Source organism: Stegostoma tigrinum, chromosome 1 (genome assembly GCF_030684315.1).
Source record: "Stegostoma tigrinum isolate sSteTig4 chromosome 1, sSteTig4.hap1, whole genome shotgun sequence".
Classification (NCBI taxonomy): Eukaryota; Metazoa; Chordata; class Chondrichthyes; order Orectolobiformes; family Stegostomatidae; genus Stegostoma; species Stegostoma tigrinum.
In genome coordinates, this window is record NC_081354.1 from 189,544,094 (window position 1) to 189,572,019 (window position 27,926).

The 27,926-nt window shown below is 42.2% G+C and overlaps 2 protein-coding genes across 6 annotated transcripts in view; one reads left to right on the forward strand and one right to left on the reverse strand.

Moving 5' to 3' along the window:
- Nucleotides 1-1,880: 1,880 nt before the first annotated feature.
- Nucleotides 1,881-27,339, reverse strand: mogs (mannosyl-oligosaccharide glucosidase). 2 transcript variants are annotated; one of them, XM_048538857.2, is made up of 5 exons: nt 27,244-27,339; nt 26,283-26,649; nt 12,525-12,745; nt 10,284-10,477; nt 1,881-4,861 (listed from the first exon to the last, which is right to left on the reverse strand). In XM_048538857.2, the coding sequence occupies exons 2-5, from the start codon at nt 26,641-26,643 to the stop codon at nt 3,118-3,120; spliced, it is 2,520 nt and encodes an 839-aa protein (XP_048394814.2). In that variant the 5' UTR covers nt 26,644-26,649; nt 27,244-27,339; the 3' UTR covers nt 1,881-3,117. The 2 variants fall into 2 exon arrangements, with proteins under 2 accessions (XP_048394814.2, XP_048394824.2); XM_048538867.2 differs by lacking the exon at nt 27,244-27,339 and adding an exon at nt 26,910-27,227.
- The window catches only part of LOC125456120 (telomerase reverse transcriptase-like), a 68,118-nt gene continuing 67,343 nt past the window's right edge, over nt 27,152-27,926 (forward strand). For all 4 annotated transcript variants that reach the window (XR_009446631.1, XR_007248395.2, XR_009446630.1 and 1 more), the window contains exon 1: nt 27,152-27,403. The gene's annotated coding sequence lies outside the window, so the exon portion shown is untranslated. The remainder of the gene's footprint in view (nt 27,404-27,926) is intronic.

Sequence of the window (27,926 nt, forward strand, 5' to 3'; positions counted from 1 at the left end):
TGTATTTTACAGCAGCTCACAATGTGGTCTCTTCTACATTGGGGAAATGAAGCACAGACCTTGTGCCCGCTTCGCAGAACATCTACATTCTGCTCACAAAAAAGACCCTGAACTACCTGTTGTCTGCAACTTCAATGCACCACCTTGCTCCCTGGCCAATATCTCTTGTCTCTGGCTTGCTACAGTGTTCCAGTGAAGCCCAGTGCAAGCTGGAGGAACAACACCTCATTTTCCGTTTGGCGACCCTACAGCCCTCCAGACTCAATAATGAGTTCAATAATTTTAGGGCCTAAACTCCCATGTCCCAGCCCCCAATGCCACACACCAGGCCTTGTTACCACATAGCCTGCCACTACACACCCGTTGTTAGTCACTAACAGTCCCCATTAACAGCTATTCACCCTCCCAGCCTGATCGTTAGCAATTCCTTTGTCTGCCCAACCGTCTTTCTCTCTCCTTGGGCTCTATCCTATCGTTTACTCCCTACCCAACCACCTCCCTATTTTCTGCACATAAACTGACGTGTTCCCAGCCACCATAATTTCTGAGGAGGGTCACCGGACATGAAACATTAACTCTTTTTTTCCCCTCCACAGATGCTGCCAGACCTGCTGAACCTTTCCAGCAACTTTGTTTTTGTTCCTGTAAAGACCCAAGTGGCAACTGTTATGGAGCTGGTGGATGTGAGTGAGGCTATCACTTAGTAGTTCTCATCTGTAGTCACAAAGGAGGAATACATTGTAGCTAGTGATTCTAGTTGTGATGGAGAAGTTCCAGAACATGTTAATATTAATAAGTAGCTATTAAAAGCTTTAGTGGGCATAAAGGTGCCTAAATCCCCAGGGCCTGATGAGATGTATCCCAGGCTGCTATCGGAGCCAAGGAAGAAAATTGCTGGGCCCCTGGCAGAGACATTTCCTACTTTACTGGTCACAGGTGAAGAGCCAAATGATTGGAGGATGGCTAACGCAGCTCCTTTTGTTCAAACAGGAAAGCAGGGATATGCCAAGTAATTACAGACCAGTTAGTCTGACATCAGTGGTTGGAAAACTATTGGAAAAAATTTTGAGGGAGATCTTGTCTGATTAATTTAATTAGTTTTATTTTGAATGATTCTGTATGATTCTATGACTCTTAAAACAAGCTTTCTACTCAGAGCTTCATCATGGAAACTGGACACTAGGAAATCAGAGAATGCTATAAAGACAAAGGCTTTGTGAAATAATGTAACATGTTTACTGGCTCATGGGACAACAAAATGTGAGGCTGGATGAACACAGCAGGCCAAGCAGCATCTCAGGAACACAAAAGCTGACGTTTCAGGCCTAGACCCTTCATCAGATTCTCCAGCATCTGCAGTTCCCATTATCTCTGATACTGGCTATTGGGAATCTCTTACCCCAAGACCACCACATCACCTGTGTTGAAGTAAACTGACAGATGAGGTAATTGTTGATGTAATACACTCCAACAAATGGGAGGTCAATGACTCTGAAGAGGCCAATAAATGCCTGCCTACACACCCACCTGTCTCCTGAGCTGAAGCCACAAAGGTACTCCATGATTTCACACTGCAGCAGAACAAAACCAAAATTGTTTGATGCTGTGGTACACTGTAACGTACTCATCCAAAACCGATACATCTAGAAGAAAAAAAATTAGAGCTTTTCCAGAACTAACTTCCAACAATTTTCCTTGCTTTTCACTGCAGAAGGGCAGGTTAGCCACCAACACTGAACAAATTGAAAAGAAAAAGACTTTTTCACATATTTAGTGCTGAACTGTTTTCACTTTCTAAAAAATTGCAAATTAGGTAACGTACGGCCTTTCTCAGCTTTGGTTCCAAATATCGTGGTTTTACTATATACACACACAATCTGTTAAAATAGGAATGATCAGTTTATTTAAAAAAAACTTTGTCCAAGTTATCAAGATATATCCAATATGACCTGGTTTACAGGCAGTGAATTCTCAATATTGCTTATCGTTGACTCTGCTGCAGATGGATGTTGCACAATCTTGATCAGTGGCTTTGAAGTTCTCACCCCCAATTTAGAAGCAAGTAGAAGAAATCTATTCTAAAATCATCTCACAAAATCAGAAAGCAAGTGCTGCAAATGTCTACATGGTATTAGGGGCACAGAAGGAATTTAATATAAACCCGTGAAAGGGCTGTGCAATTTACTAAACAGGGCAGATACCTGCTTCACAATAACTCTTTAGGAATAGTTTTCTTATAAAACCAATTATTCTAGCATAAACTGGTCTTGCTGTTTAGATTCTGGTATCGTTGCAGTACAGAAACATTAGTAACTTCTAGTCTGCTAAACAAAGGTTTACAGTAGTGGCAGTGTTAGCACAGCCCCAACAAAACCTACAATGGAGTCCTCAATTGACTGTTCCACATACAAACAGCTAACTGACTCTTTGATATTTCAGGAATTCAATGTATTCTCTGAAGAATGTAACTGACACTCATCCAATCATTCACCTGTGAAGAAAAGGGTAGCCAGAATATTTAATCTTTCAACTAAAACTTTAATAAGAAATCCATTTATTATAAGTTTGCCTTTAACAAATTCAAGATGTGATTTACTTTTAAAAAGGAGGGAGGCAAGCTCTCATTAAGTCTGTGATTGTGCGCCAACAGAATCTTTTCAATGGGGCTGGGAACTAAGGAACACAGTCGTGCTCCTCCTGGCTCCAGGTTCAAATCCGTGACTTTAACAAGTGTACCTGTTTCTCAGCAGCCACTAAAACCTCGCTGGACCATTCCTGCTGTCTGCTTCCAACAGGGCCTTAAAATAGACATTAGGTCTCTCACATGTACAAGCGGCCCAATGCTTGTTTTAGGTAGCCACCAGGGCCACCTATAAAGCCCTGAAACAGTAGCAGTGACCCAAACACATGGGCAGAGTGCTGATAAGTTTGTCACTGTTGTGCCTATTTTACACACAGAATACATGGGCAATAAATGTTGATTTGTTTTCTCCAATTAATATGCAGACATGCAGAGAAGTTTAATTTGAATTACTTCATGTGTTAAAAGATTCATTCACAAAAGGATCCCCTAGGCACAGCCCTAAACCATTACACAGGATGTCATTAGTGACAGCATTAATATTGCTCTGCCATTATTAAAACTATCAGGGAAGACCAGCCAGTAAATGGGTGGCTACCTTGCCCTTTGCCAGTACTGTCATTATATTGCTCCCACAAGTAACCAGTTTGTACAAACTGCTTATACATATTTGATATGAGGTTAGTCCTCAGCTCCTGGTATAGTGTTGCTGCCATTTCTTGATATGGTCCATTTTGAGTGGAATAGAAGTGTAGTGCCCGAACCACAAGGTAGTTCATGTTAATCCAAATAGGTCCACGCCAGTAAGGTGGGTCATATTCAGTGTTACGTTTCAAATAGAGGGGGTTAGATTTTGAAAGTGACCGTAGGCCATAAGGAGTCCAGAGTTTCTCATCATCCCTGATATCATTTAAGATATGAAGTAGTTTTGGAGAATCAGGCTGCAGAATTTGAAGTAGGAATGGGAAGAGACTGACATAACCAAAAGCATTAACATACTGAAGTTTCGGTTGTTTTCGAACAGAACGGATAAGTCTGGCAGGTTGGACATGCTGTCGTGGCTGGCCAGGTGGCACATAGATTTTCTCTCGCTCTAGCATAATAGACTGAGTATGATTTCCATAATCACAGAATGCTTTCAGATCCTCAGACCAGTGCAGTTCTTGAAGCAAAGAGTTGTCACTCAACTTCTCATACATGTCCTGATAGTCTTGATGGGCTTCTTCTATAATTTTTGCAATATCTGTCATGATCTTTGACGCCAAAGTCATCCAGCAGCGAAGGTCCACATGGCGCTCATCTTCAGAAGGATGTGATGCCCGCGGGTAATCGTCAAGTCCAGAGGTCAATGTTTTTGGATTGAGGAACAGATTTGTATCAGTGTCACGACCTCTCCAACGATAGGTTGATGGCAAGGACCCAACTTGGGTTGAATTGTACCAATCATACCAAGTCTTTAAACGGGGGAAGAGTCTCTTCAGGTAAGATTTATCCTCTTTCGTCAAATGTCCATTCAAATCTTCGATTAGCTTTTGTATTGTGAGGAAAAGTGTAGGAGGATTAGCATTTTCATTCCTCTGTACAATAAATTCTGCAGGCACTTTACTACGTGCCTCATTGTCCAGAATCTGCTCCCTTGGTATCCAACCTTCAACATTCATCAGATCTAGCCAGTGTCCAATCACCTCTCTACTAATAGATGGATTCCACTTACTGATCAAAAGTTGATGGAACCCTTCATCCCAGAGAAATCCTCGGGGAAAGAATGAACGGGATGGGACAGCAGTGTACAGTGGACCCTCCAGGTAAGGCAATGGGTATTCATTGTATATAGACTGAACGTAAGACTGACCATAAAAATACCCCATACCACCAATTGTATTACTGAAAACTGCTTTAGCAAATTTAATTTGTTGAGGGGAAAAGCCTTTATCTGACAATTTGAAAATGGTATTAAATTTTTCATCAAATGCTTGTTTCCACCTCTCCAGCTCACTTGTGAAGACCTCTCCAGCAAGACGATTGGATTGACCTGTAAAACTTTCCGACTCAAACAGGACTTCGACTTCAAAGGGAACCTGCACTGTCACTTGATGAACTAAGAAGTTGTCTTGTGTTGTGTCCCCATCTTGTTTTGGAGATGGCCTGTAGCTATCCACACCAATGTAGTACCGTCTGGGAGAAGTCGCTGTGTTGTACACAAAACGACCGTTCAAGCTGTTTTTCACGATGTCTGTCATCATCTCCAAACTTGGACAGTGTGCCCGCAAATAATTGTAACTGTTAAAAATGAAGCAGAAGAAACAGGAGGGTGAGAGGTAACACAGATAAATTTTCAAAGCTGAAAGGTGGAATGTTCAGCAGTTTTCTGTATCAGTTAGATTTACTGAAGTTCTATAATGGTGCTTTGGCAATGGATAGACAACAGCAATGAACGACAAAACATATCTGCAATATATTCTGCAGAAAGGTTTCATTCCTCCACGTTGAAGCTAAAAGAGCTGTATGACTGTTGTTGCATGCGTTGATGCATCTAGATTTTCCTCTTCAGTAAAGAAGATTGGTGGGGGAGGGAGAGGCAGGAAGCAGGACAGTCTATAAGAAAAAGGCACTGCACTAGTCTGTTTGGCCCCTTGAGTCTGCTCTGCTATTCAATAGGATCATGGCTAAGTTCATCATTCCTCATTTTCCTGCATCCCATAACCCTTGATTCTCCAACTAATCAAGAATCTATTTTAAAAATGCACAAGGACTATACTCCCACAATGCTATATGGCATAGTGTTCCAAAGACACTCAACCCTCAGATGAAATTCTTCCCAATCTCAGTCTTAAATTGGCACATCATTATTATGAAACTATGCCCTCTGGTCCTAGATTCTCCCACAAGGGGAAACATCCTCTCAGCATTTACCCTGTCAAGCCACTTTAAGAATCCTATATATTTCAATGAGACCACCTCTCATCCTTCTAAACTCCAAATAGAATCCCTACCTGTTTAAATTTCACTCAAGACAAAACCCCCATACGAAGGATCATCCCAGTGAACCTTCTATGAGCTGCTTCTCATGAAATAATATGTTTCCTTAAATAAGGGGACACAAACTGCTCATAGTACACCAGATGTGATCTCACTAGCACCTTGTAATGTTGCAGTCAGACTTCCCTACTCTTATACATCAAGCCCCTTGAAATAAGGGTCATCATTCTATTTGCCTTCCTGATACTTGCTGCACCTGTGTGCTAGCCTTTTGTGTTTAATATAACAGTATATGTCCCTTTTCTATTGCAGCTTTCTGCAGTTTAACAATGTCCTGATTTTTTCTTCACACTTGCAAAATGAACAATTCCTTGTTTTCTCCACTTTGTCCACTGACTTAGCTTGTCAATATCTCTAAACTGTATCCCTCTTGCAACTTGCCTTTCCGCCTATTTTTGTATTGTCTAAAAATGTGACTTCAGTGCATTTACTTTTTTCTGCAAAATCATTAATACATATTTTAAGCAGTTGTGGTCCCAGCAGTGATCCCTGTAAAATGCATGGGTTGCCAACCTGATAAAGAACCTGTCATTCCCAAGTACTGTTTCTTGCCTGTGAGCCAATTCTCTATACAGGTCAATATACTGTCTCCAAGATCGTGGGCTCTTATGGCTTCATCTTTAGTACCTTGATGAGAGCCTTCTGGAAGTCCAAATACAACACAACTGGTGGCCCCTCTATCCACCGTAGTTGAGGTTTCCTCAAAAAAACTTGAATAAATTAGTCAAACACTATTGCCCTTTCAGGAAACTATGCTGACTGTATTTGATTAGACTATGATTTTTCCAAATGTTCTGCTATTACTTCCTTAACAATTGATTCCAATACTTTTTCAACAATAGATGTTAAGATAATCGACCTGTAAGTACCTGCTTTTTGTCTCCATCCCTTTTTGAACAGGTATGTCACAATAGCAGTTCTCCAAGCTTCTGGTACTCCTCAAAATGTTTGTAGCTAGCTCTTTTAGGATTGTAGGATGCAAGCTATTAGGCGAGGCAATTCAACTGCTTTCAGCACCATTAATTTGTCTATTATGGGGAATTGATGACCGAGTGGTATTATCATCAGACTATTCATCCAGAGACCCACGTAATGTCCGAGACCCAGGTTCAAATTTCACCATAGCAGATGGTGAAATATAAATTCAATAAAAATCTGGGCGTGAGTTTAATACGACCATGAAAATGTTGCTGGTTGTTAGAAAAACCCATCTGGTTCACTTTACGGGAGGCAATTTGCCATTTTTGTCTGGACTACACATGACTCCAGACGCACAGCAATATGGTTGATTTTCAACTGCCCTCTGGACAATTAATGGGCAAAAAAATGAGCCTCGCCAACCACGTCCACTTTTCTTAAATGAGTAAGAAAAGTGATAAATAATTTCCAAAAACTTCTTTCATGATGGTGATGGTACTTAATTACTCCCATGTACTCTTTAGTATTAATGGGATGTTCAAAGTATCTTCCACTATAAAGACTGATACAAAATATCTGTTTAATTCTTCTGCCATTTCTGTGTTCCCTCAATCATCCCACCAGCTTCATTTTCTAAGGGGCCTACGTTCACTGATCTGTCTCTTTGTTTTTATATGTTTAAAGAACCTCTTATTGTTAGTTGTAATATTCTTTATTAGGTTGACCCTGTAGTTTATTTTCTGTCTTTATCTTTATAGTTGTCCTTTGCTGGATTCTGAATTTACTCAAGTCTTTACGGCTATCACTGATGCTTCCTCCTTCTATGCTTTTTCTTTCAAAAGTAAGTATTTTAACTTCCTTGGTTAGCCATAGTTGGTTTATCCCTCTTTTGGATCTGTCCTTCTTGGGATGTAATTTTGTTGAATATATATTGTGAACAAGATACAATGACATTGAAGGTGGATTTAGATAGGTTGAGTGAATGGGCAAATATCTAGCAGATAGCAGAACTACCAATATACTCTACAATGTGTACTTCATTAATGTGAATTGGCTGTAACGTGATTGATGAATAGTGGATGCTGTTTGGATAACGCAAACAGTCTGCTGTACAGGTATAGGTGATTTTCTACATCGATCCCCTTTAACACAATTTTCAATGGTGATTTTCTATCGCACAATTTTCTATAGTGCGAGGTCACACAAAAACACAACTATCGTGTTATAGGAGAGCTACCTGTAATGTGGGAAAATATGAAGTTGCTTGTTTGGACAGGAAGAATAAAAAGCAGAGTATTACTTAAGCAGAAAATAGCTGCGGAATTCCAAGATATGAATTTAATTGGATAAAATTGAAGCCCCACCAGAGATTCCCGCAGGACTCCATTCATCTCATCCTCTCAGACAAATACCTATTTATCCAGTCCAATGAAACTTTGCCTGAAATTAGGGAATTTTGGAAAATTAATAACTGTTGGTAGTACAGAACATAAATATTGCTAAAAGGTGATAAGAAGTTGAAGCTTTTCAACCTGCATCAATTACAACAGGACACCCATGATCTAGTGAGGGAGGGCGCTCCAGGAGCATAATTCCAATTCTAGAAGAATGGCATACAATTCCAAGACAGGATGGTGTGTGGTTTATTGTAGTATTCCCATCCTCTACCCTTGTCTTTCTAGATGGTACTGATCATGAGTTTGGAAGGTGTTGTCTAACGAACTTTGGTGAATATCTACAGTGCATCTTATAGATAACACATACTGCTGTAACTGAGTATCAATGGTGGTAGTGGGTAGAAAGAATGGATGTAGTATCAACCAAGTGGGCCGTTTTGTCTGGATGGTGTCAAACCTTTCTTTAAAAATTCACAAGTGGGACATGGGCTTTAACTTGATCTCTATATATACACACTAGATGGTAACGGTGTGCAAGAGCACAAGGAAAAGGCAGGAGATTGGCCAACATTTATTGCCCAACCCAAGCTGCCTTTGAACTGAGTGGTTTGTTTGGCCAGTTCAGAGGGCAGCTGAAAGTCAACCACATTGCTGTGGTTCTGGAGTCATATGTAGGCCATATCAGGTGAGGGGATGGTAGATTTACTTCTCTGAAGGACATTAGTGAACTAGTTGGCTTCTTTTTTGACAATTGTCAAAGGTTTATGGTCATCAGTAGATTCTCAGTTCCAGATTATTATTGAATTCAAATTCGACCATCTGGCATGGTTGGGGCAGGGCGTAGTTTGAACCCAACTCCTCAGAACATTAGCCAACTTTCTAGATTAATAGTCTAGCAATAATACTACTCGGCCACTGCCTCTTCATAGTTCCTTCGCTTGTGTGATTGTTGTTAGTTCTAACAAGAGCACAGACTCTTGTGGAACCACAACTGTCACCTCCTGATGAATGTGAGATAACAAGGTATAGAGCTGGTTGAACACAGCAGGCGAGCAGCATCAGAGGAGCAGGAAGGCTGACATTTCTGAAGAAGGGTCTTGGCCCGAAACGTCAGCCTTCCTGCTCCTCTGATGCTGCTTGGCCTGCTGCGTCCATCCAGCTCTGCACCTTGTCATCTCAGATTCTCCAGCATCTGCAGTTCCTGCAACCTCCTGAGGAAAATTCTTTTTCTGTGCTGTAACTATTCCATGATTCTGAGTAGCATGCAGTCTACAACAAGCAAAGAGAATAAAGCAATGAAAAAAGGTCCTCCAAAATCAAATTAGAAAATAGAATAATTTTTTGTCTGCTCAACCCTGCCAATTTAAATAAGTGAAATGAAAAGATTTACAATAAATTCTGTGTCACTTGCAATGAATGAAAATGTATATTTTACTTGTAGGCCTCAGCGACTCCCAGAAATCTTATTCATTTTCCTTCAAGTTATTGCTCCAAAGCTGAACAAAGGTGGGAATTTTCAACATGAACAATTTCTCCCCGTTATCAGGTTACTCCTTCTGCATAACTCTTGCACAATTGAAAGATTTCTGGCCACCATGTCCAGGGTCGCCCCTCAACACACCAAATATAAGCAGACCACAAATCTGGAATTATTAAAAAAGCTGCCTCATCCTCTAAGCATTACACATCCTCAGGTGAAAAACCTCATGTGCCAATACACTCAATTTGTAGATTCTGTGTAGTCAGTACCTGTAAAGATTTCATAAATGCTCAGCAACTATTCAGTATGAGTTTCTTGTTACATACCTGCACTGACTGCGCTGAAAAAACCTTAAATACAACTAAAAATAATGGGCAATACCCCTCCACATACTGTAGTTCTGTGAATATATATGAATAGACCCCCTCATAAGCCATAGTTCCTAATGTCTGTATCACAGGATCATAACAATGCAGAATGTACACTCACCCTTTGTGCCTACACCAGCTCTATTATCTGGTGCCAATCTCCTGCCTTTTCCTCATGTTCTCACACACCATTACTATCAAGACAGTTCTAATGCCCTCATAGTGCATATATAGAGATCAAGTTAAAGCACAGATGAAAATAAACTTCTATACACATACTAACTGTAGATTTTACTGTGAGAATACACAGCTGTGCGTAAAATAGTTCAAGTGAATGTGCCGCTGTCTAACAGAGCTAGGTGTGAATGTACACCTACGTGTACAATACTTCTGTAAGAAAGTACAAACATATTTAAAATTGCTCTGCAACTAAGCATGACTTCAAACTTGTTTTCAAAACATAAATTTCCAGTTTGCTCGATACAAAGAGCTAATCTTACCTGGCATACTTATAATTCCTGGATTTTAGTGCAGTTGGTGCCAGGAAGGTGAGGGTGAATTTGCCTAGTTCCTCTGATGAACCAGACACCGCCATGAGCCTGCTTTTTTCCTCAATGTGTGGCTGAAGTATTACTTCTCCATCACCAGCAACATAAAACAATAACGATATCACTGGATTCTCTGGGGTAGAACTCTATAATCAAAAACAGGTTGCCTATGAAAAATCACAACACATCACTGTCCTATCTTTACCAAGGATAAGTAATAATGTAACAAAAACAGAAGTTGCTGGAAAAGCTCAGCAGGTCTGGCAGCATCTATGAAGAGAAGTCAGGCAACAGTGGTTCAGTCGTTGGCACTGTTGCCTCATAGCGCCAGGGACCGGGGTTCAATTCCAGCCACGGGCGACTGTCTGTGTGGAGTTTGCATATCCTCCCCGTATCTGTGTGGGTTTCGTCCGGGTGCTCCAGTTTCCTCCCACAGTCCCAATGCCATTTCTGAAGAAAGGTCTAGGCCCAAAGCATCAGCTTTCCTGCTCCTCTGATGCTGTTTGGCCTGCTGTGTTCAACCAGCTCTATACCTTGTTATCTCAAGGTATACTTGGTATCAAAGAAAATTACAGCATAGGAACAGATCCTTCGGCCGTCAAAGCCTGCACCAATCCAGATCCTCTCTCTAAACCTGACGCCTATTTTCCAAGGATCTGTAACTCTCTGCTCCCTGCCTGTTCATGTATTTGTCTAGATATAATCACAAATGACGCTATCGTGCCCGACTCTACCACCTCTGCTGGCGTGTTCCAGGCACCACCACCCTCTGTGTCAAGAACTTTCTGCGTATATCTCCCTTAAACTTTTCCCCTCTCACCTTGAAATCGTGACCCTGAGTAATTGAGTCCCCCACTCTGGGAAAAAGCCTCTTGCTATCCACCCTGTCTATAACTCTCATGATTTTGTAGACCTCAAATAGGTTCGCCCCTCAACCTCCACCTTTCTAATGAAAATAATCCTTATCTACTCAACCTCTCTTCATAGCTAGCGCCCTCCATACCAGGCAAAGACTTGAGGGCTGCCTTTATCACACAGAGCATGACGCACATGTAGAATGAACTGCTACAGGAAGTGGCAATGGCGGGTACAATTACAACATTTAAAAGGACATTTGGACAGGTACGTGAATAGGAAAAGCTTAGAGGGATAGGAGTCAAAAGCAGGCAAATGGGACTAGTTTGGTTTGAGAAACATGGTCAGCATGGATGAATCGGACTGAAGAATCTGTCTCTGTGCTGTATGACTATATCATGCTGCTAGGAAGGGAGTTCCAGCATTTTAATCCAGCAACAAATTCATGTTAAGTGAAGTTTCAAGAGTGCTGAGGAAGACCCTAGGTAACTCAGTTTGTTTACATTGTCAAAAAGTCAAAAATGAAAACTGTTAAGCAACAAATGTGCAAAATAAAGTCACTACTTAATTTGGTCACAAACCTGTTTGCCAAATCATTCTAATATCTTGTGTTTCACAACAGTTAAGTCAGTCAGTGGTGAATTCTGCTACCGTTTACCATTACGTTCTGTTTCTTATCACTCAGCCAATTTTGCTCCTAACCTTTTATACCATAACCTATAACTTTTGCAGTGTATCAAATGCCTTCCGGAAATTAATTTATACCACGTCAATGAGATCCTCATCAATCCTTTCCATTACCCTCTTCAAAGGACAGGAGCAAGTTGGCTAAACACCATCTCCCCTTTAGAAATTTAGACTGACTCTTCCTCACCTACCCACCGTTTTCTGGGTGTCCACTGATTGTATGCTGAACAAAATCCAGGAACGCTTACACTTCTGGAATCCCTGTCAAGATTTCAGGAAGTCTCCCAATGTAACTGCTCTATACTGCTGGTACTTCTCTGTAATTTCCTTGTAGATTTGTTCCTCTATGTCCTTTCCATTAGGTGGTGGTCTGTAGACCACACTGAATATTGGCGCTGACCACTTTTTAATCTGTACCTCTGGACGAATTGACTCCATCCTCAAATTCTCCCGCATTGCACTCAAAACAAAAAACTTTTCACAGTGCTTGGGTACATGTGACAACAGTAATTCCAATCAAAATCCTCTACCAACCACATAGATTCATGCATACCTTATGAAGCATCAAATTTCAGTCCAAATAATAAGGTTTGATGATCATATAACCATTTGAAACAAGCATATTTTCAAAAGAAATATGTATAGGCATACCTGTGGTTTAGCAGTAATTCGCCATGTCCAATCTCCACCATGCTGTCCACCAAGACGTTTCAAAAACTCAGTTGTTAAAATGAAATCATTGTCTTTAATTTCCTGTACACCAAAGTTGATTCCATCATGCATGAGCCAGCCATACCCAGGTAACCGATCACCCTGTTCACATGTATGTCGCAAATTCACCTCAGCTTTGAACTGCTGTAGCCACATCAAGCCTAAGTTTCAGAATAAATTCAAAATAAATTGATTGATCAATAAAATGTGAAAGCGAGCATCATGTTAATCACGTCCAGAAAGCAGAATTAAAATAAAGCAGTTTTCACCAAAATTTGAGACAGAAAGCATCAAAATGTAACCAAGCCATTCGGTATCAGACGGATAGAAATAGAACGCATTTTTCCACACTTTCATGACGTTTTATTCACAGAGATATACATTGCCAATGTGCATATTATGTTACAATCCCAGTACTGAGAATAAGCCAGATATCTGCTGGAATTTGATTTCCAAGATCATGATCATTTGAAGAATATGACAGAGTCATACAGCATGGAAAGGGACCCTTTGATCCAACAGGTCCATGCTGATCATGTCCCCAAATTGATTTAGTCCCAATGACCCCCTTGGCCCATGCTCTGAGGAAGGGTCACCAGATCCAAAATGTTAACTCTTATTTCCCTCACAGATGCTGCTGAGCTATTGCAGCAACTTTGTTTTTGTTCCTGATTTACAGCATCTGCAGTTCTTTTGGTGCCTCCAAATCTTTTCTATTCATGAATTTCTCCAAATTGTTGTAACTGTACAACACTTCACCCAGAAGTTCATTCCACACACAAATCACTGTGTAAAAGAGAATTGCCTGTCATGACCTTAGGACACAATGGCCACAGTATGATAGAATTATTCTGCAATTTGATTGGGAAAAGCTGGAATCAGATATAACAGTATTACATAATAAAAACCAAAAGAACTGCATGTTCCAAACTGAGCCTTTGTCCTCAAGAGAACAAGACTGGAGGCTCAATAGATAATGAGGAACTGACAGAGGAAATGAACAAATATCATGTTTCTGTCTTCACTATGAAAGATTCAAAAAATTTTCAGTAATGCTGTAAATTAGGAGATGAAAGGGAGACAGGAGCCTAGTGAAATTGTTATTAGAAAGCTTCAAAACAAACAAGCTGGAGCTGTGGGCTGACAACTTTCTGGGTCCAGCTAAACTCCATCCTAAGATCTTAAAAGAGATGACTAATAAGGTAAATGTGCTGATGTTACTTTTCCAAAATTCCCTTGATTCAGGAAAAGTTGCACCAGACTGGAAAATAGCAAATATTATCTCTCTATTCAAAAACATAAGAACTAGGAGCAGGAGTGGGCCATCTGGCCCCTCACGCCTGCCCCACTATTTAATAAAATCATAGCTGATCTTGGAGACTCAGCTCCACTTAACTGCCCACTCACCATAACCCTTCATTCCTTTACTGTTCAAAAATTTATCTAGCATTGCCTTAAAAACATTCAGCAAGGTAGCTTCAACCGCTTCACTGAGCAGGGAGTTCCACAGATTCACAACCCTTTGTGGTGAAGAAGTTCCTCCTGACCACAGTCTTACATCTGCTTCCCTTTATTTTGAGGCGATGCCCTCTAGTCCTAGTTTCACCTGTGAGGAGAAACAACCTCCCTGCCTCCATGAAAGAGGTGAAAAATAGTAAACTTTAGGCCCGTTAGCTAGATGTCTGTTGTACGACAAGTGTCAGAATTGATCATTAGTAATACGGCTAGAAAACCCTTAAGGTAATTGGGAAGAGAGAGTGAGTTTTGTCAAAGGAAAACCATCTTGAATTATGGTTTGCTTCAGGATTTCTGAAGAAGGATCTAGGCCCAAAACATCAGCCTTCCTGCCCTTTTCTAAAGAAGGGTCCCAACCCGAAATGTCAAGTTTTCATGCTCCTCTGATGCTGCTTAGCCTGTTATGTTCATCCAGCTTCACACCGTGTTATCTCAGATTGTCCAGCATCAGCAGTTCCTACCATCTATGTAACACCTCACACTTATCTGTATTGAACTGCATTTGCCAATCCTCAGACCACTTCCCCATGTGATCAAGATCCCACTGTAATTTGTGATAACCTTCTTATCAATGAAACCTCCCAATTTTATATCATCCGCAAACTTACTAATCATGCCTTGTACATTGACATCCAGATTAATTATGTAAATAACATGCCTAATACAATCAAAATTTGCCTTCTGCCATTTTAGAACTTTAACTTTTAGATCAGGTCTATCCCTTTCCATCACTACATTAAAACTTAGAGAATTATAGTCACTGGCTCACTGGGACATTTGGCAATTTTGTCAAAAACATTAGGGACATTTAAGCAACTCTTCGACAGGCACATGTAGGGTAAAATGCAGGGTAGTTTGATCTTAGAGTAGGATAATGGGTCAGCACAACATCGCAGGCCAAAGGGCCTGTTCTGTGCTGTACTATTCTATGTTCTTGGCCCCAATGCAACACTGGCAGCTCCGTCACCTGCCCTGCCTTATTTCCCAAGAGCATATCAAGTTTTTCACCTTCTCTAGTAGGTACATCCACTTACTGAATCAAAAATTTTTCTTGTACACGTTTAAATGCCTCTCCACTCAAGGCCTTAAAACTATGGCATTCTCAGTCTATGTTTGGGCAATTATGAATGGGCTTTGGTGACACACACATCCCAATAACAAGTATCAGTAGTTAATGTTGAGCCCACTTCTTCAAACTGTATCAAAATTGTATCTATATTGAAATCCATCCATCTGCCCCTCCCACCTCAGTGACCAATCCCCATCATTGCCTACCTGCACTCACCTATCACCATCCCACTTACCTTCCCCAGCCCCACCCCTCCTATTTATTTCAGAGCTCCCTTTCCCCCAAATTCCCCAATTTCTGAAAAAGGGTCCCGATCCAAAATGTCAGCTCTCCTGCTCCTCTGATACTGCCTGGCCTGCTGTGTTCCTCCATCTCCACAGTTACCTTTATTGAATGCATCTTGTTTTATAATATCATTCAGCTGTTAGTTAAAGAAACCTAGCTGATTGGTTGGTATTCTGAAACCAACAGATGAACAGTATTTTTTTGAAGTAGCCAATTGTGTTTTATAACTGTGGAACCACCGAGTGCACTTCTCCAGCTTTGATTGCAACATGTAACTAGGGTTCTTATGAGATTTGAAACCACAGAGAAATGAGTGTTCTGGGACTTGCTGAGGTTAACCCTGGTTCTGATTTTCATGGCAAATTTGCTATGCAGATTGAAAATCTCATCCCACCTCCTTGACCTGTCCGTCCTCCCCGGACTGATGTATCCCCTCCCTACCTCCTCACCTATACTCTCCTCTCCACCTATCTTCTCCTCTATACATCATCGATCCGCCTCCTCCTCTCTCCCTATTTATTTCAGAACTCTTTCCCCATCCCCCTCTCTGATGAAGGGTCTGGGCCCGAAACGTCAGCTTTTGTGCTCCTAAGATGCTGCTTGGCCTGCTGTGTTCATCCAGCTTCATACTTCGTTATCGTGGCTTTGATAGTTGTTACGACTTTTCTGGATAGTGAAGACTTAACCCCAATAAAAAGAAATGCTGCAAAATCTCAACATGTTTAGAATGATCCGTGAAAAGAGACGCAAAGTTAACATTTTGAGTACAATGTGACTTGACAATCTGATGGGTATCTTCGGCACTTTTTTTATTTCAAAATTCCAGCATCTGTGGTACTTTATCTTCCTTAAGATTTATCCTCAGCTCAGACAAGGCTAATTGCAAAAATTAAGTCTTAGAATTGTGTAGCATGAAAACAGGCACTTTGGTCTAACTCGTCCATGCAAACCAGGTATCCTAAATTAATTTGGCCCATTTCCACAAAACCCTTCCTGTTATATTTTCTGAAGAAGGGTCCAAACTTGAAATATCAACCTTCCTGCTCTTCTGATGCTGCCCGGCCTGATGTTTTCCTCCAGCTCCACACTACGTTATCTCATATATCCATCCTAATGCCTTTTAAATGTTGTAACTTTACCAGCCTCCACCACTTCCTCTGCAGCTTATTTCCTCCACGCTCTACCCCCTTAGATCCCTTTTATACCTTTCTGCTCTCAGCTTAAACCTCTGCCCTCTAGATTTTGACTCTCCTACCTGGAGCAAAGATCTCGGCCACTCATCATATCCACACCCTTCATGATTTTATAAACCTCTGCGCTCCAGAGAAAATAGTCCCAGCCTATTTAGCCTCTCTCTTCAGCTCAAACCCTCCAACTCTGACAACATTTTGTGAAACTTGAAAGGGTTCAAACAAGATTTACATCACTTTCCTACAATAGGGAGACTAGAACCAAATGCAAGTATTCCAAAAAGCGGGCTAACAAATGGCCTGTACAGCTGCAACATGACTTCCCAACTCTGAAGTGCACTGACCAATAAAGGCAAGCATACCGAACACCTTCTTCACTATCTTGTCTACCTTTGACTCCAACTTCAAGGAACACTGGATCTGTGCACCAAGGTCTCTTTGTTCAGCTTCTCTTCTCAGGACCTTACCATTAAGCGTATAATTCCTGGCCTGATTTTCTTTACCAAAATGCAATACCTCACATTTATCAAAATTAAATTCCAACTGCCACACCTCAGTCCATTGGGAGATACCCTTCTTCCCTGACCACTTCACCACCAATTTTGGTATCATCTGCAAACTTGCTCAACATTCCTCCTGTATTCACATCCAAATCATTTATATAAATAGCAAAAAAAGCAGTGGATACAACACCAATCCTTGTGGCACACTACTGGTCACAAGCCTCCAGTGTAAAAAACAACCCTCTGCCATCACCCTCCATCATCTACCTTCTAGACAATTTTGTATCCAAATAGGTAGCTCTTCCAGTATTTGATATGATCTATCCTATCTAACCTGTCTACCATGCCGAACACCTTACTAAAGTCCATATAGACAACTTCCACCACTCTACCTTCCATCTTCTTTTTCACTTCTTCAAAAACCTCAACCTAGCTACTGAGACATGATTTCCCATGTACAAAGCCATGTTGACTATCTCTATTTAGTCCTTGCCTCTCTAGATGCATTTAGATCCTGTCCCTCGGAATTCCCTCCAACAACATACCCATCACTAACTTCAGGCTCACTAGTCTACAGTTTCTTGGCTTTTCCTCACTACCTTTCTTAAATAATGGCACCACATTAGGCGCCTTCCAGTCTTCCAGCACATTACTCATGGCTATTGATCATACAAATATTTCAGGAAGGAGCCCAGCAATCACTTCCCTATCGTCCCACAAAGTTCTAGGATACATCTTGATCAGGTTCTGAGGATTTATCCATCTTTATGCGTTTTAAGACGACCAGCACGTCCTCCTCTGTAATATTGTTAGGAGTTTAACCATGATTATATTTTACAGCAGAATAGACATAAAGGGCTGAATGGCTGATTCCTGCTCTTTTGTCTACCTTATTATTGCTAATATCATTTTAGTCCTAACTCTACACAGAGGTAAAGTTATCATTCTTATAACCTTAACATTGTATTCCCTCCAAGGCAATATATCCTTCCCGAAGTGTGGTGCCCAGATCAGCTCTCAGTTCTGCAAGAGGGGTTAAAGCAAGGTTGTGTATAACTGAAGCATACCTTCTACATCCTTATACTCCAGTCCTCTTGATACAAAGGCCAGCAGTCTATTAGCTTGCTTGATTACTTTCTGCCCCTATTTGTGACATTTTAGATATCTATTTCCCTGAACTCCCCAAGTCTCTGTGGACATCCATCGTGTTTCATGCCATTAGAAACTACCCTGTTTTAACCTATTTTTGTCCAAAATAGATAACCTCATACTTGGACAGGGGTGAGCAATTTCCCACGTTGCAGGTGAATGCCAGGCTTGATGTCAACCCTACCTATGCATAGATAGATTCTCAACGAGTAGAGTTATAGGGAAAGAGCAGGAAAATGGATATGAGGAATGTCGGATCAGCCATTACCCAACCAAATGGAGTACTCCTAATCCTACTTTTGGTAGTCTTATGGGAGGTGGGGAAGTGGGTGATGAGCAGGGAAACAGGCAGCAGGGAGGGTGTGCTGAGTGAGTGACCAGAAGAAGATGAAAGGGAAAGAAATAGGGAGAAATAATTAGGGACAACTATAAGAAGTAAAATCTCTAGAGAGAGAGGCAAGAGGGAAACAAGAAAAGATGTGTATTGTGAAGTTAACTGCTGTGAAACAATGAACCACAGCGTGATGGTGTGCAGGGAGAAGAAGCTGACTGCTCAGCAGAAGTGGTGAATATATCTAGTCTTGAAAGTAAATTAAAAGTTGTCAGTGTTTATTCAGGTTCAGAAATAACTGCTTACATATTGTTGAATCATAAAATTTTACAGGGCATGAGGTGGCTATTTGACACATCGTGCCTGTATTGGCTCCCGCAAACGCTACCCAAACAGTTCCACTCTCCAGACCTATTTCATAGCCCTCAACACATTCTAATTCATATCCATCTGTCTTTTGAAACCTCCTTTAAAATCGGCCTCCATCATTCTTCCAGGAAGCACATTCCAAATCCTAAGAACTCTGAGTAAAGAAGTTTCTCCTCATCTCATTCCCGGCCCTCTTGCTGACAATCTTGAAATTATGGCCTCTAAATACTGAAATACCAATTAATGGAGACAGAATATCCTCTTCACCCTGTCAAAATTGTTCATAATTTTGAACACCTCAATAAAGTCAACTCAATCTTTTGTGTTCTAAGAAGAACAAGCCCAACCTCTTATCTTTCCTTGTTCTTTCTAGTAAATATCTTTTGAATTCTCTCCAGGGTTTTAAAATCCTTCCTTCAATAAAGGTACCCAGAGCTAAACACGATACTCCAAATACGGACTGACTAATGATTTGTCAAGGTATAGAACCACTTCTTTGCTTTTATATTCTAGGCTTCTATTTATAAAGCAAAGATTCCCATAAGCTTTCTTAACAACTGCTTCGACTTGCCTGGCCACCAAAGAATCATGCAGGGGAATCCTGAGTCTCTTCTCCTGTACTCCATTCAAAGTTATACCATTGAGTCTGGATTGCCTCTCTGTGTTTAAGATGATCAGATGATCCCAGGATTAGATAGGGTGGACAGTGAGAGTCTTATTCCGAGGATGATGACATCAGCTTGTACGGGGCGGGGGGGGCGGGGTGCATAGCTACAAATTGAGGGGTGATAGATTTAAGATAGATGTCAGAGGCAGGTTCTTCACTCAGAGTGGTAAGGGCATGGAATGCCCTGCTTGCCAATGCAGTGAATTCAGCCACATTAGGGGCATTTAAACAGTCCTTGGACAAGCATATGGATGATGATGGGATAGTGTAGGCAGATGGGCTTAGATTAGGTCACAGGTCGGCGCAACATCGATGGCCGAAGGGCCTGTTCTGCGCTGCTTTGTTCCATGTTTCTTCTACCAAAATGTACTGCCTCGCATTTTTCTGCATTGAAATGTATCTGCAAGGTGCCTGCACATTTCCCTTTGAAGTCACTCAGCATATCCTCACAATTCATTATTCTCCTTAGCTAGTATCATCTGCAAATTTAGAGATTTTGCCCTCAACATCCAACTCTAAAATCATTTATATAAATCAGAAAAACCAAGACTGATCCTGGGGAACACCATTATCAACTTGTTTCCAATCTGAGAATTGCACATCTCTCTGATGAAGGGTCTAGGCCCGAAACGTCAGCTTTTGTGCTCCTGAGATGCTGCTTGGCCTGCTGTGTTCATCCAGCCTCACATTTTATTATATTGCACATCTATACCTGGTCATGTGCTTCTTACCTTTTAGGATTATCAAATCCTTACAGTGCATAAGCAGGTCACTCAGCCCATCCAGTCCAAACAGATCTTCTGAGAAGCATCTCACCAAGACCCACCACCTTCACCATATCCTTGTAACCCCACATTTCCCATGGCAATACACCTAACCTGCACACCTTTGGGGTGTTGGAGGAAACCCATGCAGACACAAGGATGCGCAAACTCAAAACAGACAGACACCCGAGGGTGGGAATCAAAGCCTGACACTATGATGCAGCAGTGCTAACCGCCCCAGATGGGCTAGCTTCTCATCCATGCTGCCAAGGACCCATCATTCCTAAACATTTCTAATTTGTTGATCACCCTGCCATGTAGCACGGCAACAAATATTTTTTACAAGTCCAAAAATACATCAACTACAGCACTACCCTCATCTGTGTTCCCTCATAAAAGAACTCAATTAAATTTGTCAGTCATGACCGGCACTTTACAAAGCCATGTTGACTGTCTATTCTGAACATATTTTTCTCTTAAATTTAGATTTATTTTATCCTATTTTATGGCCTCCATCAGTTTTCCCAAAATTGACATCAAGCTGACACGTTTCCTGGTTATCCTTTGTGTCTTTCTAAAACAATGGTGTCCCCCTATTCCTGTATACAGAAAGGCATGTAAAATTTCTAGCAACGGCTCTGCAATTTGTTCCCTTAACACTCTCAGCAGTCTAGGATGCATCCCAATTGGGCCCGGCAATTTCTCTACCTGGAGTGCTGCCAGGTTTTTTCAGCACCCCTTCTTTATCTATCACCTTTTTTTAAAATACACCAAACTTTAACGTAGAGAGATATTTGTAACTACATGGCACAGGCAGTCGCCATTTCACAGCCTGGTCAGTCAGCTGTGCAGGTTCACTGCTCCATTTTTATCCACCTCCCACATGGTTACTGCTCCTCCCTCTTTCCTCCTGTTTTAAACTGCTTTTTCTCCCCCAAAGTTCCAAAATAATGTAACAGCTTACAAAACAGTAATTACTGCTCCAAGAAATCAAGGAAATCAGCTCCAACACCGGGAAAAAAAAGCAAAACAAAAAGAAAGCACTAGCTCTTACAACCACGAGTTTCTCCTGTCCAGCCATGCCACAAGGATCGGTGCTGGGTCCACGGCTTTCTAGTCACTGATGTAAATGATTTGGATGTGAATATGAGTAATGGCCTGGCATAGCAACTGTTCTGCACAGAATCGTAAGAAACTACAGAAGGTGGCATGCACAGCCCAGACCATCGCTGAAGCCAACCTTCCACTGCTGTGGAAAGTTAGCCAACATTAAAGACCTGGTAATGACCACCTGCAACCTCTTCCTCCAGGCAGAAGATACAGAGTCTGAACATGCGCTGCAGGTTCAAGAGCAGCTTCTTTATGGTTGTTATCAGACTGTTAAATGGACTCTAGCCTCAAATACTGTAATTTGTATGCCTCTAAGTTTTTTTGATTTGTTTGCCGTGATCTGCCCAGACTGCTCAGAAACAAAGCTTTTCAATGATTTTATTGTCACATTTACCAAAATACAATCTATCATTTCCAGACGATACCAAAACTGGTGGTGTAGCAGACAGTGAAAACAGTTACCTCAGTGTAAACAGGATCTTGATTGGATGAGCTGAAGAGTGGCAGATGGAGTTTAATTTAGTTAAATGTGAGGTGCTGCATTTTGGAAACGCAAACCAGGGCAGGACTTATACATGCAGAGCATCTGCAATAGTGGATGAACTAATCACACAAATAGATGTAAATGGGTACGATATAATTGGTATTAAGGAGACATGACTGCAGGGTGACCAGGGATGGGAACTGAATGTCCCAGAGTATTCTATATTTAGGAAGAACAGACAAAAAGGAAAAGGTAGCAGAGTGGCATTGCCAGTTAGAGAAATTAACACCATGGTGAGAAAGTTGTTGTAGATGCTATACGCATTAAGGCACAAATTTCTGGGATAGGCTGGCCACTAATATCCATTACAAACCAACTGAGTCGCACAGTAAACTTGGATACACATCCTCACACCCTGCTTTAACGACGTGGAGCCAATATGAATACAATTGAGAAATACCATGGGGCAAAAAACATTGGTAGGTGTCATATATAGACCTCAAACCGCAGTGGTGATATTGCGAATGGTATTACACAGGAAATTAGACATGCATGTGATAAGGGAATATCAGTGATCATGAGTGATTTTAATCTGCACACAGATTGGACAAATCAAATCAGCTACAATGCTGTAGAGAAGGTATTCCTAGAGCGTATACAGGATGGTTTTCTCGACCAATATGTGGAGGAACCAACTCGTGAGCAGGCCATCTTGGACTGGGTGCCATGTAATGTAATCATTGCCAATCTAGCTGTGAGAGACCCCTTGGGGAAAGCCACCACAACATGATAGAATTTTTTGTTAATCAAGTTGGAGAGTGAGGCTGTTGATTCAGAGACCAGGGTGCTGAACCTCAGTAAAAAGGAAACTATGAGGATATGAGGCATGAGTTGGCCTTGACAGTTTGGGGAAAGTTACTTAAAAGGATGACAGTGGATAGGCAATGGCAAACATTCAAGGAACGCATGAGGGACTTGCAACAACTGTTTACTCCTGCCTGTCGCAAAAGCAACATGGGTAAGTGGGCCAATCCATGGCTTACAAAGGAAATAAGAGATAGTATCCAATCCAAGCCAGAAGCATACAGGTTGGCCACAAAAATTAACAAATCTGAAGATTAGGAGCAGTTTAGAATTCCGCAAAGAAGGACCAAGAGATTGCTTAAAAAGGGGAAAATAGAGTACAAAAGCAAGCTTGCAGGGAACAGTGATAATGGGAACTGCAGATGCTGGAGAATCCAAGATAATAAAACGTGAGGCTGGATGAACACAGCAGGCCCAGCAGCATCTCAGGAGCACAAAAGCTGACGTTTCGGGCCTAGACCCTTCATCAGAGAGGGGGATGGGGTGAGGGTTCTGGAATAAATAGGGAGAGAGGGGGAGGCGGACCGAAGATGGAGAGAAAAGAAGATAGGTGGGGAGGAAAGGATAGGTGGGGAGGTAGGGAGAGGATAGGTCAGTCCAAGGAAGACGGACAGGTCAAGGAGGTGGGATGAGGTTAGTAGGTAGGAGATGGATGTGCGGCTTGGGGTGGGAGGAAGGAATGGGTGAGAGGAAGAACAGGTTAGGGAGTCAGAGACAGGTTGGACTGGTTTTGGGATGCAGTGGGTGGAGGGGAAGAGCTGGGCTGGTTGTGTGGTGCAGTGGGGGAAGGGGACGAACTGGGCTGGTTTTGGGATGCGGCCCTGCAGCCCAATGGTATCAATGTGGACTTCACCAGCTTCAAAATCTCCCCTTCCCCCACCGCATCCCAAAACCAGCCCAGTTTGTCCCCTCTCCCCACTGCACCACACAACCAGCCCAGCTCTTCCCCTCCACCCACTGCGTCCCAAAACCAGTCCAACCTGTCTCTGCCTCCCTAACCTGTCCTTCCCCTCACCCATCCCTTCCTCCCACCCCAAGCCGCACCTCCACCTCATCCCACCTCCTTGACCTGTCCGTCTTCCCTGGACTGACCTATCCCCTCCCCACCTATCTTCTTTTCTCTCCATCTTCAGTCCGCCTCCCCCTCTCTCCCTATTTATTCCAGAACCCTCACCCCATCCCCCTCTCTGATGAAGGGTCTAGGCCCGAAACGTCAGCTTTTGTGCTCCTGAGATGCTGCTGGGCCTGCTGTGTTCATCCAGCCTCACATTTTATTATCTTGCAGGGAACATAAAGACTAAGGCTAAGAGTTTCTATAGGTATGTGAAGAGAAAGAGATTGGTAAAGCCAAATGTCGGTTGCCTACAAACAGAAACGGGGGAAATGTATAATAAGGGACAAAGAATTGGCTAGCAACTGAGTACATACTTTGATTCTGTCTTCACAAAACAGGAAACAAACCAGATGCCAGAATTGTTGGAGGATGCAAGGTTTAGTCAGAAGAAAGAACTGAGGGAGATCAATATTAACAGAGAAATGGTGCTGGGAAAATTGTTGGGATTGAAGGCTGATAAATCCCCAGGGTCTAATAAATCTACATCCCAGAGTACTTAAGGAAGTAGCTCTAGAAATAGTGGATGCATTGGTCATCTTCCAGGATTCTATAAACTCTGGTACAGTCCCTGCAGATTGGAGGATGGCTAATGTCATTCCAATATTCAAAAAGGGAGGTAGACAGAAACAGGGATTATAGACCAGAGCCTAACATCAGTAGTGGAGGAAGTTCTTGAATCCAATGTCAAGGATTTTATAGCAGAGCATTTAGATAACGGTTGCAGGACCAGACAGAGTTGACATGGATTTATGAAGGGGAAATCATGTTTGACAAATCAATAAAGATGTAACTAGTAGAGCTGACAAGGGGGAGCCAGTCAATGTCAAAAGCTTTCTGGAAGTTCAAACATACTACAAAGTCTCACATAAGAGGGGTCAGTGTATTGAGTTGGATAGGAGACTGGTTGTCAGTGAGGAAATAAAGAATAGAACTTAATGGGTCCTTTAAAATTTGGCAAGCAGTAACTCATGGGTGCCACAAGGATTGGTGCCGAGAGCCCAGCTACTCAGAATATATACTAATGATGCGGATGAAGGAAAAAAAGATAACATCTCCAAGTTTGCAGATGACCAAGTTGGATGGGAGAGTGAACTGTGACGAGGATGCAGAGATCCTTCAGTATGATCTTGACAGTTTGGATGAGTGGGAAAATCAATGGCAGATGCAGTATAATTTGGATAAATGTGAAGTTATTTACTTTGGAAGCAAAAACACAACGGCAAATTACTACCTGAAAGGCTGTAAATTGGGAGAGGGGAGTGCATAGTGGGACTTGGGCATCCTTGTGCACCAGTTGCTGAAGATAAGCAGGTGGTAAAGAAGGCAAATGGTATGCTCGCCTTCATTGCAAGAGGTTGAGGACAGGAGCAGGGAAATGCTGTTGTAGTTGGACAGGGCCTTGTTGAGTCCACCCTCTAATACTGTGTGCAGTTTTGGTCTCCTTTCCTGAGGAAGGATGCTCTTGCTCTCAAGGGAATGCAGCAAAGGTTTACCAGGCTGATTCTAGGGATGGCAGGTCCGATGTATGAGGAGATATTGACTAAGTTAGGCTTGTTTTCGCTGGAGATCTGATGAATGAGGGAGGAATCTTGGACTTCCAAAATTCTAACAGGACTGGACAAGGTTGATACAGGGTCGATGTTTCTGATGGTAGGTATAACCAGAACCAGGAGTCACAGTCTGAGGATTCAGGGTAGACGATTTAGAGCGGAGATGAGGAGACATTTCTTTACCCAAAGAGTGGTGAGCCTGTGGAATTCATTACCACAGGAAGCAGTTTATGCCAAAACACTGAATGTGTTCAAAAGGCATCTAGATGTAGCACTTGGGGCAAATGAGATCAAAGGTTATGGGGAGAAAGTTTGATTAGGTTACTGAGTTGGATGATCAGCATGATCATGAATAATGGCAGTGCAGGCTTGATTGGCCTCCTCCTGCACCTATCTTCTATGTTTCAATGAAACAGTGATGTCAAGGAAGGAACAAGAGGAATCAGAAATGGACCAGGTGAAGATGAGAGAGGGTTGAAAATTGAAAAGGGAAACAGATAAATTTTTCCAATTCTGGACAAAAGGGGAAAGCAGCACTGATGATGTCATTGACATACCAGAGAAACATTTATGGCTGGGCAACTAAGCAGAACTGGAACAAGTAATATTCTGTGTGCCCCGTAAAGAGACGGGCATAGCTTAGGCCCATGCAGGTACCCATGGCCACCCCTTTGACCTGAATCAAAACTCAGTCACCAATATGCACTATGACATCAAATCATGACTTACTTTACCTGTTACAATTGATTTTTGACTCCGTGTTTTCATTCCAAAATATACCTGAGGTCGGTAGGATCCCCAGAATTTCTCTGGCGACAATGCTGGACTTGTAAAATTGTTATCTAGTATCCGCAAAGAGGGATGCGGAGTTACGATTCGGTTAGCAAACCAGGATCTCATGTAGATAGCATAGCAAAACCAGACACTGCTCACAATGCACAGTACAATTGCTATATTGATGAAAATATTCCCCAAATTGGATTTTTTCTTCTTTTCCTTAACTTGAGGTTTCTTGTGAAGTCCAGTACTCTTTCCATTTTTCCCATCTACTTTAGAATCAGTCAGTCTCTCCTTTTTTACCCTCTGTCGCGCCATGTTTCACTGAGAACAGAAGGGATTTCATAATATTATATCAGTGCTCATCCTCCAGATTCCCCAAAACAAGTCTGGAGAAAACAGAAGCTAATAAACATTTGACTGACAAAGCAAGACATTAGCAAAATAAATACACCTGACTATCATCAACCTGTTGTAATTCTACCAGTTTGGTCATTCATACAGATCCATGAAAGCTGCACTGGAAACAGCAGCACATTATTTGTGCACATTTGAAAAACAGTTCATGTTGTAATGACACTGACCTGCTTTTTATCCCTGCCCTCCGAAATCAATCTGACACTGATGCTTAAGGTTTTCCCAGGCAGCACTCTTTCTCTCTCGTTCTATTCAAGACGCTGACTCGCTCCTTTACTCCTTATCTACCCCCATTTCCCACTTCCGTCGCCTCATTCCTGCCCTTTGTTCCTCCTCTCCCTCACTCACTCCCAAGAACACAGCTGACTATCTCTGACCCACTCTCGGACACAGGGCCCGCTATCGCCGAGCCTCTGTCGGACGCTGCGCCTCCGCCTCCCATCCTTCATCAATCCCCCTGTGTCTCTGATCCTCTTTCCAGGGAATCACGATCATCCTCACCTCCCACTTTCTCTGGGGTGAGCAGCCGGATAGACTGTACTCACTACTCCGTCACTACCCGCGCTCCCGGAAAAGACCGGGCAAGCCGGAAGATCATATTCCAACCAATAGGAGAGAAGAATCCGACAGGAACCAATCGCAGAGGGAGAGTGTAATGAAGGTGAGAAAAATGAGCGGGATGGAGAGGATAATGAATGACAGGGAATGGTAATGTTGGAGGGGTTTAATTAGGTGGAGCGGAATAAGGGCGAACGTAATAGGGAAGTGGGTTGATGAGGTCGGAGAGAGGAATGGCGGAAAGGGCAATAAGGGAGTATGTAGAACAATCGGTTCGGGGAATGGCAAGGGGGAAAGCCGGAAGAAAGGGTAATAAGTGAAATAACTCCACGAAGGCTGCTATCCCGTTATCGAATCACTCTTTATTTTTACACGCTCATGGTACACGACGGACTGGCTTCCTCAGACCTACCTTTCAGAGCGAGAATAACCCCTGACACTCCCTGTTTATATCTGTCAGTTAGAAAACTCATTCTCTGAGGCCCACCTGGCTGACGGTTCCAATCATTACGTCCATCCCACCGCCAGTCCAGGGACATCGGCCCATTCTTTTTAGTGTAGCTTCTCCTGGAGTATTTTCGCTCCAGGTTCAGTACGTCCAACACTGCGTTGGATGCTGGTGACAT